The sequence below is a fragment of the Passer montanus genome, unplaced genomic scaffold, assembly GCF_014805655.1.
Source record: "Passer montanus isolate IOZ18808 unplaced genomic scaffold, ASM1480565v1 scaffold21, whole genome shotgun sequence".
NCBI classification, from domain to species: Eukaryota; Metazoa; Chordata; class Aves; order Passeriformes; family Passeridae; genus Passer; species Passer montanus.
In genome coordinates, this window is record NW_024366703.1 from 7,125,853 (window position 1) to 7,144,483 (window position 18,631).

An 18,631-nucleotide genomic window follows, 5' to 3' on the forward strand; every position below is an offset into this window, starting at 1 on the left:
TCCATGTGTATGTGTATCATTTTGTGAGCTATGAACAAGATCTGTCGTTAGTTTGTGGATTTGTTTTGTTATTCTATCTGGAGGTGTGTTAGCACTGGCTGGCTGCAGTGCGAGGGAAGTGGTGCTTATGCCAGAATTTTAGCTGCACATTTGAGGAGAGCACTCTTACCTCACTCCTTTGCCCATCACAGCCTTCCTCTTTCCTCAGAACAGCAGATAAGGACAGCTCTTCAGTTTGGTTCTTAGGGTGCTCTTAAAAATTAAGCACTTCGATTTGGATTCAAGAGACCTCATTCCTGGATGTCTGGAGCCTGGAGACCTGGATGAGTGGGAACAGAGAGGCTGCATGTGCCCCAGAGCCTGGCTGCATGGGGGCTGGTCACTTCCAGTTGTGTACACTGACCATATGTATCTCTTGAGAAGATAATTAAAGATCCCCAGTGCCACCCCCAGGAATTCTGTACCTATTGGCACCTGGTTTTGTTCCTCGCACCACAGAGAAAGCTGAAAAATCACATTAATTTCTAAGGAATGGGCTTTACTGCTATAAGTCCTGGGGATGGTCCTGTGCCAGTGAGGTGTCCTATGCCAACACTTATGTGGCATAAGGAATCTCCTTATTTGCTTTCCAGCCATCCCACTAACGGCAGGGCAATCCTCTGGACGTGGAGGTAAGTACCAGTAAGCCAAGCTGATGTTTCTAATTTTAAAAAGTCAGTAAGAAGCAGTGGTGTGCCTCTTATGACTCCTGGAGGTTTTTTGGGCGTTTAGAGACAATAAAGAAATAAATGGGGCACAAACCATGTCTCTTCAGCTCCTAAGTGCCTGAGGAGCAGGACTGTTAGTGGCTTTCAGTGCTTTAGAATTTTAGCCCTGCAGCCAAGGGGCAGCTGGTATGGGGAGGAGTGGTGCAGGGCAGGATATGGGGCAGGTGAGCTCCTTGGACATCCCCTGGCTGGTGCCTCTATAGGCAGGCAGAGGATTCCCAAAGCTCCTAAAGCTTTGGAGCTTTGGAAGGGTGCTTGATCCTCTCATGTATCCCTGTGTAGGATGCCAGTGTGGCCCAGAGAGCTCTTCTCCAAATGCACTCTATGTAAAATGCTGGAGGTGTGAGGGCATGGGCAGATGTGCATCTCCAGCTCTGGAGTACCAAACCTTACCCATTCCCAGCTGTAAGGGAGTCATGAATACATCATTTCCAAACTGAGTTGCAGTAATGCAGCAGGTTTTACTGCAAATCAGTGTCAATCTAGTGCTCGGTGTTCTGCTTACAATCTAGGTGTGGCTGGCAGTGCTCCTTGAAGTTGTTTTTGCTGGAGTCCGTGTGGAGCTGCTTACACGGAATGTTTTTGGCCACTGAGGCTGGCTCTGAGGGCAAGGACCCAGCAGGTGTCCTGGTGGGCTGGGGTTGTGTTGCCTGGGGACAAGTGAAGAGCACAGTGTGGTGGCTCAGCAAGAGTGTCCCCTGGGCACCACGGGGGCTCCTGGGATTGGTGGGTACTGCAGCATCTCCTTGGTGTTCCCAAGGGACTTTCCAGCTCTGTGATGATGCAAAATCATCATCTGGGAGCACTGGTGTGATCTTCCTAACACATATCATTGCATGTTTGTACAACCCTGTGTGGATGGGTGTTGGCTGAAGATGGAGGAGGAGGGAATTGTGTCTTGATGCTTGCTGGCAGCCTGCTCTCAGAACTTTTCCTGCCTAACTGGAGGCTAAGGAAAGCTGAGGTGCAGTTAAGCCTCTGTGTTACACAGTCATCAAAAGCTTCCTGGGGCAGGAAGCCTGGAGAGAAGTAGAATGAGCAGCTCCAGTGCCAGCACGAGGCTGTTCTGCCGAGCAATGGGAGATTGGGGATCCCTGGGCACCCCTCAGCACTCGGGGATGAGTCAGTGGCTCCGAGTTCCTGCTCTGCACTGCCAGGGCTCCCCAGCTGTATCTCCTCTGGTTCTCTGCATGTCCTGGCTGGGCTCATCCCAGCCTGACGTGCTCCTGGCAGAGTTTGCCAGGGAGCTGGGGCACAGCCCAGCTCTGGTGGATAAACTCCTTTGCTGTCCTGAGTGGTTCTCCCAAAGGCTGCTGCTTCCCGGCCCCCCATCACCACCTGTGCAGCACATCCCAGGGAGGCCTTTACTGCTGATTTCTTTTTCTTTAGTTTGTACAGGAAAAGCCAGGCCGGGAGAGGGGGCAGACAGGCAGCCCCTGGCTCTGGCAAGCCCCACAGCATCCCACAGTGGGCAGCTTGGGAAGGCCAGGATGAGTTGCCTCTTGGTCAGAGCTGGTTCCCCCCATCCTTGCAGCACAGATCTGTTTTTATCAGATGGGACGGGTGCCCGCTGCGGGGCCGTCGCGACGGTGGTGCAAGCACTGCAGTCTCTGTGCCGGGGGGGCTGCCGGCTGCCGGCTTCTTTCTCGATTTGTTTTCCACCGGCAAACAGCTGTGTCCTGAGCCTGTGCTTACTCAGCTCTCCTGGCCCCACGCCCGGTGCAGAGCCCGCAGGTATTCCAAGCGTGTCCTGCTCCTCCTGGGCTGGCCGGCAGTCTCCGGCACGGTCCAGGGTCAGCCGGTGCCTGGTGCAAAGACAAGCCTCGAGCTTGGAGGGCCTCTGAGCTGAGCCCTGTGGTGCAGCTGGGTCAGCCAAGTGCTGTGGGGGTGGCTGTGCACCCCAAAATGAGTTTGTGCAATGGAAAAAAGCCTTTGCTCAGGCTTGCTCTGCCCAGTGCCCTCAGCAAGCTACACATCTGCTTCATGGTGTACCCGAGAAACAGTGTGGGAATGAAAAACCTTCATTCTTTCCATTGTCACCAGTTCCTCCCTCACAGACCCCCTTTGCCTCAGGGAGCTGGAGCCAGTGGCCCACGTGAAGATTTCTGGTGGTGCAGGGGTTTGGGTGCAGCAGCACAGCCCCAGAGCAGCTGTCAGGATAGAAATACCAGCCAGGTGATTCAGCAGTGCCTCTGCCCACTCCCAGAGCAGGGAGCAGCCGTGCCAGGGGCTGTTTACCAGCTCACAAAGTGCCAGGCAGCTGGTTCTGGGCACTGAATTTCCACAGCAGCATCTTCTCCCAGTGGGGAGGAGGTGGGCTTGGTAGGGGGCAAGACACCCTGCAGCAGGCCCAGCTTGGGCTGCTGGGATTTGCAGCACTGGGATTGTGCTGGTCTCCCAGCCTAGGACAGCACATGCCAGCCCTGGCAAATGGGGAAGGTGGATTGCAAGATGCTGTGGCTGGAGGCATTCTCCAGGTTAGAAACATCCCTGGTTCAAAGGTCCCCAAGGTGCATTTAGCACTTGTGTGGGTGCGTTGGCAAACAGCAAGGTGTCGGCCCCGTGTTGATTCTGGCAAGGAGAAAATCCTTTCCCTTACCAAGAGCAAAATCAAATGCCTTGGCAAAGGGATACACATGTGCTGGAGGTTCTGTTGATGCTCCTGGAGGCATCACAATGTTACAGGAGACTGTACTGGAGCCTCCCAGCCAGTGTGTGCTGCCAGTGACAGGATTTGGGGGCAGGGGAAGGACAAGGCTGGCATGGAGGTGCCAATCCCCATGGAAGCCCAGGGCATTGTGTCTAGCCAAGTTTTCCCAAAGCCCATTCTGAGTCCCGTCCCCTTTCACCCATACAGTGTGTTGTAGCAGAAGCAGAGGGATTGAAGCCCAGTGGCACCCCTGGTGTGATGGAAACAGGCAGGAAAGCAGGAGAGTATGGGAGAGCAGGGGTTCAGCCCTTAGAGGCCATCAGAGACTGTGCAGCAGCAGTGGGGCTGGGCTCCTGCTGTGCTCCCTCTGCCCAGCTTCTGGTGGTCAGCTGCTCAAATCAGCCTGAGGATTGCCTTTGGGACAGGTATGTGCATGGCAGTTCTTCCTCCAGCTCCTCCCTACTACCCTGAGCCCCTGGAAAATGGACTGGGAGGAGAGAGGATGCTCTCGGTGCTGTGCCAGGCTGCAAATGCATTGCCTTCATCATCACCCTCGTGCCACAGGCTGACAGGGCCCATTTGGCACTGGATGCAGGTGTTGAAGGTGCTGCATGAAAGCCAGGTACCGGGGGTTTGAAAGAACTCATACACACTGAGCAGCCATTGGATGCAGGTGTTGAAGTGGCTGCATGAAAGCCAGGTACCGGGGGTTTGAAAGAACTCATACACACTGAGCAGGAGCTCCAGTGGTGGGGAAGTTTAAGTCTGTTTTCCTGCCTGCTAGCAACTGAGAGGGCAGGGGGAAAATGAGGGGGTGTGCAGGGCTGGGGTGTCACATTGTGCTGGGGCTCTGTGGGGCTTTCCCCTCTGCCTTGGCCGCTTTCCCTCCAGGGGCCCTGAGCCATAGCTGTGCAGCTATTTAGTTAAATATTAAGAGGTCAAGTAATAGAGAACCAGAAACCTAATTACACGCTGCCCTCCATGGCACAGTAGTTTTTGGCAAAAGCAAAGCAAACACGGCCCCTTGTGTTACAGGAAGGTTGTGCTGCTGCTGTTGCTGCTGGAGCAATGGCCAAAATCCAGGCAGACAGTGAGTGCTCAGGACAGTGAGCAGGCAGGAGCTGCCACGCTGCTGCAGAGAGGCCAGTGCTCCCAACTGAGCCCAGTGCTCCCAGCACGTTGTGGGGCCACCACGCATCTCACACTTAACCCTGTCCTCCATCTCCTGCCCAAAAAATAGCCGCAGCCATGCTGGGTTTGGAGTAGCTTTATCTGGATAACCCCCCATCCATGGGGCAGCCTCTGTGGTCCCACCCCCCTGCCTGGGATCCAGGGCTCCTCCCCATCATGAGGCCGCTCTCCAGGCCTCCCTCAGCCTGGCCTTCACCTGAAACTTCTGCACCTGCAGCACAACACCAAACTTGCCCTCCAGCGAGGGCAGGGGCTGGTCCTCAGGGCACTCCAGTGTGAACCTCTGCAGTACCCAGGCCAGGAAGAGGAAGAGCTCCATCTTGGCCAGGACTTTTCCCAGGCAGACACGGATCCCAGCTCCGAAGGGGAGGTAGCTGGGTGAGGGTGAATGGATGTGCTGGCCCCGCTCATCCAGGAAGCGGCCTGCAAGGGGAAGGGGCACCACTGGCATCACAGGCTGACCCTTCTGCCTGAGACCTGCATGAGTTCACCACGTGTGTCCCTCCCAGGAGCTGCAGGACCAAGAGGTGTGAATGCCTCAGGCGGGCAGGAGCAGGATCCAACCACCCAAGCCTCCCCCAGGGCTACGCCTCTCCTGCTGCACCCACCCGGCCATCCCCTGGCCCAGGAGGGAATGAGGATCACACAACCCACCAGGATTGAACTCCTCAGGCTTGTCCCACTCCTTCTCGTCGTGGTGCACAGACCAGAGGTTGATGATGACCCTGGCCCCCTTGGGGATGGAGTATTCCCCAATGCTGCAGAGCAGACACAGAGTGAGGCAGTGGCTCCCTCCCCACGGTCTCTGCCCATGACCTGGATGTGCCCCGGGGGTCTCACCTGGTGTCGGCAAGGGACACATGCGGGATGAGCAGGGGGGACACGGGCCGGATGCGCAGCACCTCGCTGATGGTGGCCTCCAGGTAGGGCAGCAGCGGGCGGTCGCTGAGGTGGGGGTGACGCACCAGGCCGATCTTGTGGTCCATTTCCTCCTGGATCTTCCTCTGGATCTGGGGAAGCAAGGACCATTGTGAGAGCCCAGGGAGCAAGGTGCCCTGTGCACAGTGGAGTACACCCAGCATCATCGGCGTGTCCTGTCAGCTTGTGTGGGCAGAAGTGCCCGCAGCCTGATCCTGCTTATCTGCAGAGCCTGACTTCCCTTTTGGCCCCTGCCTTCCCCAAAACTCCCCAAGACATCCCTGGTGCTGGAGGGAACCCAAACCCTTGCTGTAGGGTGCAGACCCTACCTCAGGGTAGTGGAGCAGGTAGAGCACAGCCCATTTGAGCACAGTTGTGGTGGTCTCCACACCAGCCCCAAAGATGTCCCCCACGGTCATGAGGAGGTGGTCATCAGTCAGCTCCAGCCCTGGCTCCAGAGGGCTGCTGTTCTCAGCACTGAGCCTCACTTGCAGGAGGGCATCCATGAGGTCCTTCACCGTGTCTCCACAGAAGGCTTCCTGCCGAGGGACATGCATGAGCCAGGCTGTCCTGGCACAGTGCCCACCACCCCAGCCCCAGCACCTCCCTGTCCTGGCCCTGCTGGCACCTTGTGTTCAGTGAATTTCTGCTGGAGCAGCTGGTCCCGGACCTGGAGGCATTTCTTCAGCAGGGTCAGGTCCTTGTTGGGAAATATCTGAGGGAGAAAAGCACATTACAACAGGCTACAGCTCAGCCCAGCCCAGCCCCTGCAGGCCCCCAGGCAGTGTACTGGCTCTTGTGGGTCACCAGGACAGGGATGCTCCTACAGGACACATCCCAGCTCCTTCCTCTCATCTGAGGTGAGAGGAATGGGCAGTGCCCGTGTTCCTGCTCACCTGGAGCCAGGGGAAGATGTCCACCAAGCTCTCCTTGGCCACGGTGTCCACGATGCCCTGGCTGTACTCCAGCATGGCCTCGAACTCGGGGTCCCCACGCCGGTATGAGGAGTTGAAGCAGAGGGAGCAGACCACGTTGGTGACGGCCCGAGTGAGCTCGGGGGCCATGTCCAGGGCCGTGTCCTGCGCGGCGCTGAGCGTCTCGCACAGGGAGGCGGCCTCCCGGCAGACTGGGGGGAGGACAGGCAGGCCAGGGGTGGTGAGGGAGTGATGATTATGCCCAGGGATGAAAGGGGCAGCTGGGGGCTGGAAGGAGGGGTCCCCTGCTCACACAGGGTGTGCGGCCTGCAGAGGGGCTGGGATGGGCAGAAGGGACAATGCTGGGTGCTGGGGAGGAGCAGGGAGAATGGAGATGTGCAAGGATGTCCTCCTGGGTGGAGCGGGGAGCTGGCTCCATGCCTCAGTCTCCCCATCTGTGAGTGAGGGGAGCTAAAGTTTAGGGAAGAAAACACATGGAGAGGTGCTGGTAAAGTACAGGGGATATGAGGAGAGGGACAGAGCCCCTGCCTGGCAAGCTGAGGGAATACCAGGGGACACGGGCTGAGCCACTGTCTTTCCTTCGTTCCCAGGGAATCGGGGCACTTAAGAAGAAAAAGTACAGCGTGGGAGGGAACCAGAGCTGGGAGGGAGCCTGGGGCTGGAGGGAGGCACTTACTGATCCTCTCGAGGGCGAGGGAGCCCTCCCCGAACATGGAGAGGGCAGTGTGCACCAGCTTGCGCTGGAACTTCCAGAGGGGCCCGTAGCTGGCGAAGGCGATGTCCTTGCCGCCCCGCGACAGCAGGTCCGTGGTCACCTGAGGGACAGGCAGGGTCATCCCACCGCAGGGCAGCCCCGCGGGGATGCATGATCATCTCACCCCATCCCACACAGCGTCCGGGGGGCTGGAGGTTAATGCAGGCAGGCAAAGCACAGGACGTGAGGTTTGCTTTCCCCCTGCCAAGGACTGATAAAGAGTTAGGGGCTCTAGGATGCCCGGGGAGCTTAGGGGGTGCAGGGAGCCTGGTAGCAGCTGTACCCACATCCCCGTGGGGTGCAGGAAAAGCAGGCACCCTTGGGCTGGAGGATGGCAGGGCTCGCCCTGGGCAGCGGGGTGTGGAGGGTGCAGGCAGGATGGCTCGGGGACGCGGACCCTGGGCCGTGCCGGTGTCTGCCTCGGGAGCGGCCCCTCCGCACCCCGCGCCGCAGCGGGAAGGGGTCCCCGGGACCTGCTGCCGACTCACGGTGCGGGGCCGTCCGGCGAAGTCTTTGCCCTTCTTCAGCAGCACCTCCCTGGCGTGCCGGTAGCTGTTCACCACCACCACGTAGTGGGAGCCCATCCAGAGGGCGTAGAGGCTGCCGTAGCGGCCCTGCAGGCGCCACAGCCGCAGGTGGAGCTGGGGGTGCCCGGCCAGCTGCAGCAGGCTCCCCACCAGCGGCAGGGCCGGCAGGCTCCGCGGGCGGCCCCGGCCCGTGGCCGCGGCGCTCCGCGGGGGGCCCTTATAGCGGCTGCGGGGTCGTCTCCTTGACTCTGAGGCGGGCTCGGCTCCTTATCGGGGGGACAAGGAGGGGGGAGCCGAGCGCTGGGCCCCCGGCCAGCTCCGCAGCTGTGGGCGCATGGCGGGGGGCGAGGGCAGCGGGGCCACGGCCAGCCTGGGTGGCCATGGGGAGCCGCTTCCAGCGCGCTGGGGGCCAGGGGATGCCCAGGGCCGGAGCCGTCCTTGGGGTTCCGTCCCCAGGGCCCTGTGGGGACAGCTCGAGGTGTGTCCTGGGTGCCGTGAGCACAGCCGGGGGCTCTGCCGGGGCACTGGAACCCATCGCAGCCGGGGAGCGCCTCGACAGATCCGGGCGGGAATGGGCAGCACGAGACACGTGGGAAAGCGCGGAGCATCCCTCATCATCAGCTCTTGTCAGGGCTGGGGAGACACGGATAGCGCTGGACACCGCTGGGCAGCCCTCGGCAGTGCTGATGAGCGCCGGTCACCCCCCGGGACCATTGGTCAACCCTGGTCACTACAGGGCAAGTACTGGCCAGGGCTGAGAAACCCCGGTCAGCCTTGGTCTGTGCTTGTCAGTGCTGGGCAGCCCGTGGGTGTCTGTGCCCGAGGCGATGAGGTCTGTGTCCTCATCGGGGGAATCCTGTGGGAACTGACGCCCCTCCCGGCAGGATCCCCGGCCACCGCGGGCTCTGCGCCTTTCCGAGCCTTCAGGCCCTCGGCGCTCGCCGTAGCGGCTCCCGGGGGTAGGCGGGGCGGGGCGCGGGCGGGGTAAGATGGCGGCGGGGGGCGCGGCGGACGCCCAGGCGCGCTTTGGCCACTCGGTGAAGGGGCTCCTGACCGAGAAGGTGACGAGCTGCGGCACCGACGTGATCGCTCTCACTAAGCAGGTGCTGAAGGGCTCCCGTAGCGCCGAGGTGAGCGGCGGGTGCTGGCGGGCGGTCGATTACAGGGCCGGAGCGGAGGTGGGAGGGCGGCGCAATGCATACTGGGAGCTGTAGTCCGAGGAGGGGACCCATCCTTGTGTCTGGGCCGGGACCGGGACAGCGGGACCGGGCTGCGGGCACGGCTGGGCAGCGCCTCGGGACGATGGCAGGCGGGAGGGTGGCTGCCAGTTCCTCACGGTGACAGGTGGGAGCGGTGGATGCGCTGTCACGGCTCCGCGGTGGTCCCCGCACGGTGTCACCGCGAGTGTCACCCTGCCAGCCGTCTAGTCCGAGGAGGGGACCCATCCTTGTGTCTGGGCCGGGACCGGGACAGCGGGACCGGGCTGCGGGCACGGCTGGGCAGCGCCTCGGGACGGTGGCAGGCGGGAGGGTGGCTGCCAGCAGCTCCTCACGGTGACAGGTGGGAGCGGTGGATGCGCTGTCACGGCTTCGCGGTGTCACCGCGAGTGTCACCCTGCCAGCCGTCACGGGGCCCTCGGGAAAGGCAAAGCTGCAGCGCCTCAGCCTGGTCTGTTTGTCTTGTAGCTCCTGGGTCAAGCTGCGAGGAACATGGTGATGCAAGAAGATGCCATCCTGCACTCGGAAGATGTAAGCTGTGTCTTGTGCCCGAGCAGCAGCGTTTCTGGGGACGGGAGGAGAGGAGGGTGGTAAGAACAGTTTGCAGCCGTGCTGCCGGAGCCCTGGAGTCAAATACATGACTTCAGGCAGCGGGGCTGCTGGCCAGAATAATTCAGTGCTTCCTCAGAGCCAGAGCTGCTGGATTCCCGATGTCCTGCAGGCCGGCCAGCCCTCAAGCTGTGCCCTCCCTGACAGAAAGCCTGAGGCCTGTGGGCTGAAACAAAGCACTCGTGTCTCTGCTGTCACTGGGAAAGGAGAAGGAAGTGTGCCACTGCTGGCAGATACCAGCAGGGGTGTTTTGCAGTCAGTGCAGCAACAGTGGTGGCTGTGCTGGAGGAACCCCCAGGGCATTAGGACACTGCACTGTGATTTCTGTAGGCATTCATTCTTTGTTTCGTTCTCCACAGAGTTTAAGAAAAATGGCCATAATAACTACTCATCTACAGTACCAGTAAGTAGGCGTTCTCTCTTGGGGGCTAAGTGGATCCTTCAGTCCTTCTCTGTTCTCCTTAAAGACTTTGCATGAACCTGCCAGCTCAGACTGATCCCTCTTTTGCAGTTCTTCAAAGCTGAGCAGGCCTTGGAGCTGGAATTTTCCAGCCCTCTTCAGGCTGTTTTGGGGTGGGAGCTGAAATTTTTGCCTCCTGTTTGCCATGCACTGTGTCTCCCATGAGTGTGTATGATACACCTGGGACTAAGAAGGAGAAGCCACTGCTGCTTCTGTCCCCCAGAACTTAATCCAGAAACACCCTGGAGATTTGGCCTCTTGAGCCCTTGTTTGACATAACATAAACCGTGACTGGGATTTTGAGATTTTATTTTTCTAATGCTCTTTTTGTCTTTCCTTTTCTCATCTAGGCAAGAAGCAATTCAAAAGAAGTGAGTTCTGGGAGGACCTGGGGGACATGCATGTGGGGGTAGAAAGGGGAAGGTGATGGAGTTGGATGGGGGAAAGCAGAATGGAAAGATTTTTGCAGCTGCTGGCCCAGCAGGATAACACTTCAGTATTGTGAAGAGATGGGAATTTCAGTGAAGAGATGGGATTCATACCCAAGCTTCCTTTTGTTTCACTGATATGATAGAGCATGTGAAGTTGCTTGTGAGAGGAGATGAGGGTGGTGGGAGCAGAGCTGTGTACAGCGGGATGCAGGTTTACTTTGTGGGGACACAAGGAGGGGTCAGGGGACCCCAGGGTTTCTCTTTGCTGCAGTGTCAGCTCTAGAGCTGCTCTGTCCCTTGGGCACAGGCAGCACAGCACAGCCTGGGAGCAGATCTCACCATGAACCTCTTTGTGCCCAGCGTGGAGCGCTCGTCAAACCTCCAGGACCAGCTGAGTCACTTGCTGAAATGAGGGGGAGCCAAAGGCTTGAGGAAATCTCGACCAGCACTGAGGGAGTGAAGTGTTCTCCCCCCTCCAGCCCCTGGGGCTCAGAACTGTGTCTGGATGCTGCTGGATGTCAGCTGGGATATGTGCAGGGTCTGTGCTTCTGGGCACGTGGCCCCCTCTCGTGTGCCTGCACCCACACCTCTGCTCCAGAGTGCTCACCTGCACCTGCACCTGGCTGAAACAAACTTCCCTGAAACTTTGCTCTTCCCAATGATTCCTGTGTCTGCTTACTTCCCACGTAGTGTGAAGTGCTCAGCCCACCCCAGCACGCAAGAAATGCAGAGTTGAGGCATGGCGTTTAAATGCAGGTGCCTGCAGTTTGCCACTGCTCTGTATTTAGCCACAGAGGTGGCACAGAGTGCAGTTTATTTAGGGCTTTTTAATCAGTGTGAGCTGCAAGTGCCTGGGCGTGGGAGAGGTGCTTCAGTGTAGGCTGAGGTGCCAGTCCCAGCACAGAATTTCTGAGACCAGGAATCCGAGCACACACATCTGCCAGTGGCCTAGCTGGATGTGGTTTGGCCATCATCCTCCTCAGAGGTTATCTCATTTTCCTCTCTGCCAGAGTTTGGAACATCATCCCTTTGCCAGCCCATATGTGCTGCATTTGGCCTTCAGCTGCATTCCTTCTCCTGGGCTGCTGCTCCAGCTTTTGATGAAGCAGCCTTGGCTGTGGTGTGTGTTTGTGTCTGCTTGGGAAGGTATCCAAAGGCAGGAGAGCATCAGGAGCTGCTGTGCTCAGTTCTGCACTGCTCTGTTGAAGGCTAGTGAGCTGTTCACATGCAGGACCAGCTATAAATACTGTGTCTTGTTTTTGGTAAGTCACTTATCTGGAGCACTTGGAGTGCACGGGAAGCACTTGTTTCCCTGAGTGTGCTTTTCACCAGCTGATAGGAGCAGGCAGGCTGAGAGCCGACACGGGCCTGCCACATTCCTGTTGGAATGCTGCTGGAGTCTGGCTCCTGTGCTGCAGAGCCTTCTCAGACTAGATTTCACCATCCCTGCCAGTGTTTTTGCCTTGGGTGACATTCTGACCCCAGCTTTGCAGGTGCACTTTGGGAATGAGAGTTTTCCCTGTGACTGTCTTGCTGGTAATAAAAGCTGTCCTGAACACCACCAAACTGCAGCAGTCTGTCCTGGATTCTGTTGCTAGTGGTTCCTGTGCACTGGGGAGGCTGTTTGGGATGGTGGGTCTCTGCCCCCCAGGATCCCCCATTCTGCTTCAGCTCAGGGCTTTGCAGAGGCAGTGTGACCTTGCTGCAGGTGGCTCGTCCCTTCCAAAGTCCTCTGCAGAGGCTACAGCAGTCCCGTGGCATTACATTTGTGTCTCGCTGCCTTTGGGACAAGCAGGGACAGGGCTGCAGTGTGGAGGTGCAGAGCTGTTGGGGAGCAGGCAGCAGGGTGGGTTTTGGGGGGTGGCTGCAGCGAGACCATGGATGATGGCAGCGTGCTCAGCACGGGAGCGGCGCCGGCAGCCTGGCTGTGCCCGTGTGCTGCGGGGCCGTGTGCCAGGCCGGAAGGCTGGCCCGGGCAGCGTGGGATGCCGGGACAGCACGGGGTACTGGGGAGGAGCGTGGCCGGCTGGGCAGAGTCCGGCTGGGGCCCTGCAGCTGGAGGCAGTAAGACAGCCCAGCGCCTCTGCCGGGGCTGCCCTTGGGCCAAGGGCTCTGCAGAGCAGGGGAGGGGGATTTACCCTACAGGGATGCTTTGGGGGCTCGTCTCTCCAGGGCAGCTGGGACTGGATTTTTGGGGTGGAGGGGTGTTGTCAGGTGCCCCCTGGAGCATCCTGTTAGGGGGGATTTTCAGAGTTCTGCTGGGGGAGAGCAAAAAGTGCTGCGGTATCTGGGGGAAGAGGGGGATTCAGAGCTGTTGGGAGGCCCTGGTGTGGTGCCCATCTCTGTGGTGTCAGCTGCCAGCCCCACATTCCCGTTGCAGTGGCAGCTCCCATCGGAGAGCAGATCCACCAGGAGGTGCAGGTAAGGAATGTGGATGGGAGCTGGGCAGGGATGGGGCTGTTGGGCTGTGCTAGAGTTTCTGCTGCCATTAGAGGATAAAGCTTGTTTCTGGGCCCAGATGAAAATGCCAGGTGCACTTGGTAGCTTTGCTCCTGTTTCACACAGGAATGGGGGGTGGAGCAACCTGGCATTTCCCTGTCCTTGTTCCCTGTACTCTTCTCAGCCAGGGAAATGGTGGCTGCAGCCTGCAAAGTTACTTAAAATGGGAATTAAATTCCTTCTTGCACAAACACATCAGTGCATATGAGCAAAGGGAGATGGGGAGGATGGGGGCAAAGGGATGCCTGATCTGACTGTAGTTTTTGGCTAGGTGGAAATGAGAGTGCCAGTGCCAGAGGATGTGTGCACACGTACAGGCTGAGTGCAGGCATGGCCCCCATGTTTTAGAGCATAGGGAGCTCCCAGGGCTCAACTTGGCACAGTTTAGTGGCCTCTGTCATTCCCATCTCAGGACTACTACGGCAAAGAGCTACAGAAGTCAGAGGACCTCAAAACCAACGCGTGCATCACCTCAGCCAGGCCTGTCTCAAAGCTGGTGAGAGATGCTCTGGAGCGCATCCATGAGGAGGTGGTGGCCAGGTAAACCCCAGGGTCTCTCCTCCACTGCCACATCCCCGTGGGCTGCAGCCCCTTCTCGGCTGTGCCGTGGGGCACCTCCAGCCAGCTCAGCTCAGCATCCCCCAGGTACTACGGCTGCGGTCTGGTGATCCCTGAGTGCCTGTCCTCGTGCTGGATTCTGGACCTGGGCAGCGGCAGCGGCAGGGACTGCTACCTGCTGAGCCAGCTGGTCGGGGAGCAGGGCCACGTCACCGGGATAGACATGACCCAGGGCCAAGTACGGCACGGATCTGGGGCTCCCCCTCATCCTTCCTGCAGCTCCCCCACATGGTTCCCTTCCTCCTGCCAGGTTGAGGTGGCGAAGAAGCACATTGCCTACCACATGGATAAGTTTGGCTACCGAAAGCCAAACGTGGAGTTCTTCCATGGCTACATGGAGAAGCTGGGTGATGCCGGACTGGCTGATGAGAGCTATGATATTGTCATGTAGGTGTCATGCAGGGCACAGTCACCCCCAATCCTGCTGCTTCCTGGGGCTGTGGGCTGGGTCTGCATCCCAATGGGTCACTGCTTCAGAAGTGTTAAAAAGGAGAAAAGGGAAATCCCAAGCCAGAGTCTGGACTAGAGCCTGGGAATATTAACTGCCTTTTTCATGGTCAAATTGGTGTTTCCAAATGTGTGAAGTGATGGGATACACAGCAGCTGGTGGTGCCAAGTGTGCAAGAGGGTGTAAATAAGCCTTGGTCTCCTCCCCCACAGCTCCAACTGCGTGATCAACCTTGCCCCTGACAAGAGGGCTGTGCTGCAGGAGGCCTTCCGTGTGCTGAAGGTGATGGTGGGCTCATGCCCGTGGCAGCAAAGCAGACTTGGGGTGGTCCTTTTGTTGGAGTGCCATTGAGAAGCAGCAAATGGGATCTGGCAAGGCATGGATGCAGGATGGGGTCAGGGGAGGGCATCTCGGGCATCTCTGCGAAGGGTCCCAAGCAGGGTAGGATTAGGCGGTTCCCAATTCTCCTTGCCCCTTTTGTCTCTTTGCTTCTTGAGGCCTCCCTTCACTCCTTGCTGCCCTCCAGCCTGGGGGAGAGATGTACTTCAGTGACGTCTATGCCAGCCAGAGCCTGAGCGAGAGCATCCGGAAGCACCGGGTGTTGTGGGGTGCGTAGGGCTGCGGGATGGGGGTGACGTGGCACGGGGGGACCGGACCTTTGCCTCCATCCCCCGTGTCTGTGGTCTCGTACCAGGAGAGTGCCTGGCAGGAGCCCTGTACTGGAGAGACCTGTACAGCATTGCTGAGGAGGTGGGGTTCAGCCCCCCATGCCTGGTCACCGCCAGCCCCATCTCCATTGGCGACAAGGAGCTGGAGGGCATTGTCGGTGAGGATGCAGCCAGGGAGTGCCAGCTGTGGGAAGCTCTGCTGGGATCCCAGCCCAGGTGTTGAGTGCCCAAGCCACCAACCTCTCCCTTGCAGGCGACTGCCGCTTTGTTTCCGCAACTTACCGCCTGTTCAAGGTGCCAGGTGCCAGCCGGACGGGGCCAGGACAGGTCACCTACCAGGGCGGGATTGTGGGGCACGAGCGAGAGCTGGTGTTTGATGCCAACTTCACCTTCAAGGTTTGGGGAAGCATGCTGGGGCTCTGTAGGGAAGAGTTAAAGCTGATGAAGCTGCTAGTCAGCAGCATCCTCTGTGATCTGGGGGGCAAGCTTTGGTGGAGGGGATGGTGGGTGGGAGCCGAGGGGCTGTGTAAACCCAGGGGAGTGCAAGTGTACAGGAAAGGGAGACAGATGCATCCATTGCTTTGTGATAATGGTAGAAGTAGCCATCCATGATGGCTTCCCAGAATGGTTTGAAGCCTGGTGCTTGGGTTTTGTGGGTGCTTCTTCAGGTTTTGGGCCAAGACATGCTCCTGCTTTCACTCTCCCCATCATCTGGCTGGAATCCCCTGGGACACATATCTAGGACCCCAGACCTGTGACCATTCCTCTGCCCCCAGGAAGGAGAGGTGGTGGATGTGGATGCTGAGATGGCTGCGATCTTGCAGAGCTCCAGGTTTGCAGAGAAGTTCCTGATCCGAGCTGGCGGAGCAAACACTGCAGCACCGCAGGGCTGCTGTGGCAAGAGAGTGAAGGTTGGTAGAGGGCAGCTCCGTGGCTGGGTTAAGGAATTGGGACATCAGAGTTCCTGTGGGGTATCAGAAGGGCTCTAGCATGATACCTGACTCCTTCTGGGCTGGGCAGGAACTTGTGGGAAACCAAGAGTGGTGCCTGGTGCCTGAGTTGGGACAAACTGTACCCCTACCCAAGCTGGAACCCTCCAAAGGGGCATCTGCTCTAACCACCCCAACATGTCCATGGGAACTGGTGAGGCTGACAGCTGGACTCCTCTGAGGTGTCCCAAGGGGAGTCATCCTTCCCCCTGTGCACATTCTGCCCCAGGGAGATGATGGCCCATCCCCACAGTTTCTTCCTGCCCATTGCTGTCCTGCCTGCTGATGGAAGATTAGGTTGGCCCTGGCTGCCAACCCTGACCCTGCAGCACAAAACATTCTATCTGCTGGAAGCCTATCTCTTCTCCTTGGTGGTCCCTGCAGCCTGTAGATGGGCCAGGAGATAGAAGGGAGATAACACCCTGCAGCTGCGTATCCCTGAAATACAGCCTCGTGCTTAGGAAGGGGAGATTTTCTCAGGACTCTGTCCAAGCAGGAGGCATTTCTCAGATAAAGGCAGAGCCAAAGTCCCAGACAAGCTCTTGGCTTCTTCCTTGCTGCAGGAAAAAGCAGCGGGAGTGACCCAGAGGCTGTCCCCCATGATAGCTAAGGAAGTGCCAAGTGCCACTTTCTCAGGTGCCTCTTGCTTCCCACTGGCCTGATCCTGCCCTGGGTTTTTCTCTGTCCTTCAGGAGAAGATCTGTGATCCCTTCCAGCTGCTGGAGTGCCTGAGAGCCCCAGGTCCTGCCAGCTGTCGTGGTGGCACCTGTGGTCCCCCAGGGTGCTGCTGAGTGGCAACTGGTGTCCCCACATCCATGCTGGAAGTCAGTGGGGCTAGAGGACATGTTCCCAGTGATGTATTCCACCAGAGAGCAAATAAATACATGTCTGAGCTCAAAGGCTGTGTGTTTGTAGCTGCCACAGGGCCGTGGGTGCTGTGCTTCCCTGGCAGGGCTGGTGGGGCAGGTTGTGCCTGGTTGCAGTGAGGACCTGTCCTGTGAGTCCCTCACTGTGGGGCTGACAGTGCCTGCGTGGCTTGGACACACAGGGACAGTTTCTGCCTCACTTGCAGCCCTGCAGCCTGTTCCAGGTGGGGATTGCTCTCTCTTTCCCTGTGCAGTGCCACTGAGGTTTCTATTTCCCCTGGACTCCATCTAGTTGGAAAGCCCTGAGTCACCTGCAGAGTTTTGCAGGGAAATTCAGCATCTGAGTCCCCTGCAGGCATTGAACCTGCAGAGTTTTGCAGGGAAATTCAGCAGTTCTGGAAAAGCAGTAATGCATCCAGCTGCATCCCACAGCAGGCAAAGAGCAAGGTGGGAGTGCTTTTAGGGTGTGGTGGGAGGTGATGCACTGCACTCCTGCTGCCCGGCATGAATCCCACAGGACCTGGCCCACAGAAAGTTCTTGGGAAAGGCTGGGGGCTGCTGAACAGCTAAACTTAGAAGTAAGGGACCATTCTCACCCCTCCTCACACAGTAATTTTACAGGAGGGGCCAAATTTCCCATCTCTGCCATTTAAGCATGATCTTTTGTGGCATGGGGGAAGTTAAGAAGCAAAACCCAATGATATCTGGGTTCCAAAATAAACAGGCCAATGCCGAGGATGCTCTGCCATAGTAGTAGCAGTGGCTGAGGAGGGTCCAGATGTTCAGGACACCTGAAATTGTTCTGAAATTGTGTGGAATGACCTCACTGATGGGACCTTGGGAGGAAGGAGCTGTTTAATACACACACCCCACCGCCAGCCCTCTTTCTAGATTACTTACAAAGAATTCTTCCATGGGAGGTTTGCAGCAATTAGCTCCTGCTATCAAAGACAGCCTTCCCAGTGGGAAGGGAAGAGCAGGTGGAGTCCTACCTGCAAATCCCTTCATTAAAAAGACATGAGTCCCTGTTATGGCCTTTCAACTTGCCTGGGAAGAGCTGCACCCGCAGTGAGATCCCCGCTCTGTGCATACAGAAAAAGGCCACAGCTCAAATGCCACTCTATTTGCATTGCACTATGCTTTCCCAAATTCTCAGCATGTCAGGAAGGAAGCAGCTAAGAGAACTTTGATGTGGAGCATTAAGGCCCTCACCAGGCGGTGTCTCTTTGCCTGGCTTTACTTGTGCATGCACAGCCTTGGGGTTTTCAGCCCCCAGTGCATGAAAAGAGGGGGTCCTGCAGCCCTATCCCGTGTGAGGAACCCCGACATAATCTGTCCAGCAGCCCAGTCTGTAGTTGGTGATTGTAGAGATGGCCCAAATCCTGTTCTCCTAGTGTGAAGCTCCGCAGCATTGGTGTCCTCCCTCGGCAGGCAGAGAGGGCTGTGATGGCAGCAGCCAGAGGCTGTGATGGTCTGATTCACTGAGGGAAAAGGGATGGGATTCCTGAGTCCTGCTAACCCTGTGGTTAGCAGGGTGTCGCTGTGGTTCAGGGACACCTGTCACCTCCTTAGGGGGGGAGCAGAACTCCCTCAGGATAAGCTGAATGTGGTTTGGGACCAGGAAAGATTTGTGGCTACAGCCCTCAGAGCACTGTGCTCTGCTCCACATCTTCTTGGGTTGCTCTGCACAGTTTATTCTTCCATTTTCTGCACTTAAACAGTAGGGGAGGCTGTTTTACTGCCTCTGTAGGGTGTCAGCCACCGCAAGCCATGCTGGCTGCTCCCACGGCTGTTTGTCTCTGGCTCCCCAGGATGCTGAACTGTTTCCCGGCTCCTTCATAAGTGACGGACATGGAGCGATGATGGCCGGGCGTGGGGTGTGTGTTACCCCAGCTGGGACTGCGGCACAGCGGGGCTCTCAGGGCGGCGGGACACGGCACAGGGAATGCGCAGGTGCTTTCTCGGCCCTCTGTGCACCCCTGAACTGGGGATGAGCAGGGACAGCTGGGGAGGCTTTGGATGTGCCCAACAGGAGCTCCAAAGCCCGGCCCCGCTCACCTCACGCCGCGGCACGGGGCGGCGGA

At 58.1% G+C, this 18,631-nt stretch overlaps 3 protein-coding genes across 10 annotated transcripts; 2 read left to right on the forward strand and 1 right to left on the reverse strand.

Annotated features, from left to right (window-relative positions):
* Positions 1–4,669: 4,669 nt before the first annotated feature.
* On the reverse strand, positions 4,670–7,951 carry LOC120502140 (steroid 17-alpha-hydroxylase/17,20 lyase). Its single transcript, XM_039709256.1, has 8 exons — positions 7,704–7,951; positions 7,138–7,276; positions 6,423–6,652; positions 6,155–6,241; positions 5,856–6,065; positions 5,449–5,618; positions 5,263–5,366; positions 4,670–5,031 (listed from the first exon to the last, which is right to left on the reverse strand). The coding sequence occupies exons 1-8, from the start codon at positions 7,797–7,799 to the stop codon at positions 4,763–4,765; spliced, it is 1,305 nt and encodes a 434-aa protein (XP_039565190.1). The 5' UTR covers positions 7,800–7,951; the 3' UTR covers positions 4,670–4,762.
* BORCS7 (BLOC-1 related complex subunit 7) lies at positions 7,942–12,025 on the forward strand. 7 transcript variants are annotated; one of them, XM_039709259.1, is made up of 5 exons: positions 7,942–8,428; positions 9,428–9,549; positions 9,928–9,971; positions 10,379–10,399; positions 10,767–12,025. In XM_039709259.1, the coding sequence occupies exons 1-5, from the start codon at positions 8,077–8,079 to the stop codon at positions 10,801–10,803; spliced, it is 576 nt and encodes a 191-aa protein (XP_039565193.1). In that variant the 5' UTR covers positions 7,942–8,076; the 3' UTR covers positions 10,804–12,025. The 7 variants fall into 7 exon arrangements, with proteins under 7 accessions (XP_039565193.1, XP_039565192.1, XP_039565191.1 ...); XM_039709257.1 differs by having other exon boundaries at positions 7,947–8,428; positions 10,820–12,025; XM_039709260.1 differs by having other exon boundaries at positions 7,958–8,428; positions 9,428–9,490; positions 10,820–12,025.
* Positions 12,026–12,438: 413 nt separating this feature from the next.
* Positions 12,439–16,573, forward strand: AS3MT (arsenite methyltransferase). Of its 2 annotated transcripts, none has more exons than XM_039709044.1 (11): positions 12,439–12,523; positions 12,840–12,880; positions 13,371–13,498; positions 13,604–13,754; positions 13,827–13,963; positions 14,237–14,306; positions 14,551–14,632; positions 14,719–14,850; positions 14,946–15,088; positions 15,469–15,603; positions 16,374–16,573. In XM_039709044.1, exons 1-11 carry the CDS (start codon positions 12,445–12,447, stop codon positions 16,470–16,472), a joined length of 1,197 nt encoding a protein of 398 aa, XP_039564978.1. In that variant the 5' UTR covers positions 12,439–12,444; the 3' UTR covers positions 16,473–16,573. The 2 variants fall into 2 exon arrangements, with proteins under 2 accessions (XP_039564978.1, XP_039564979.1); XM_039709045.1 differs by having other exon boundaries at positions 15,517–15,603.
* The last annotated feature ends 2,058 nt before the right edge of the window (positions 16,574–18,631 follow it).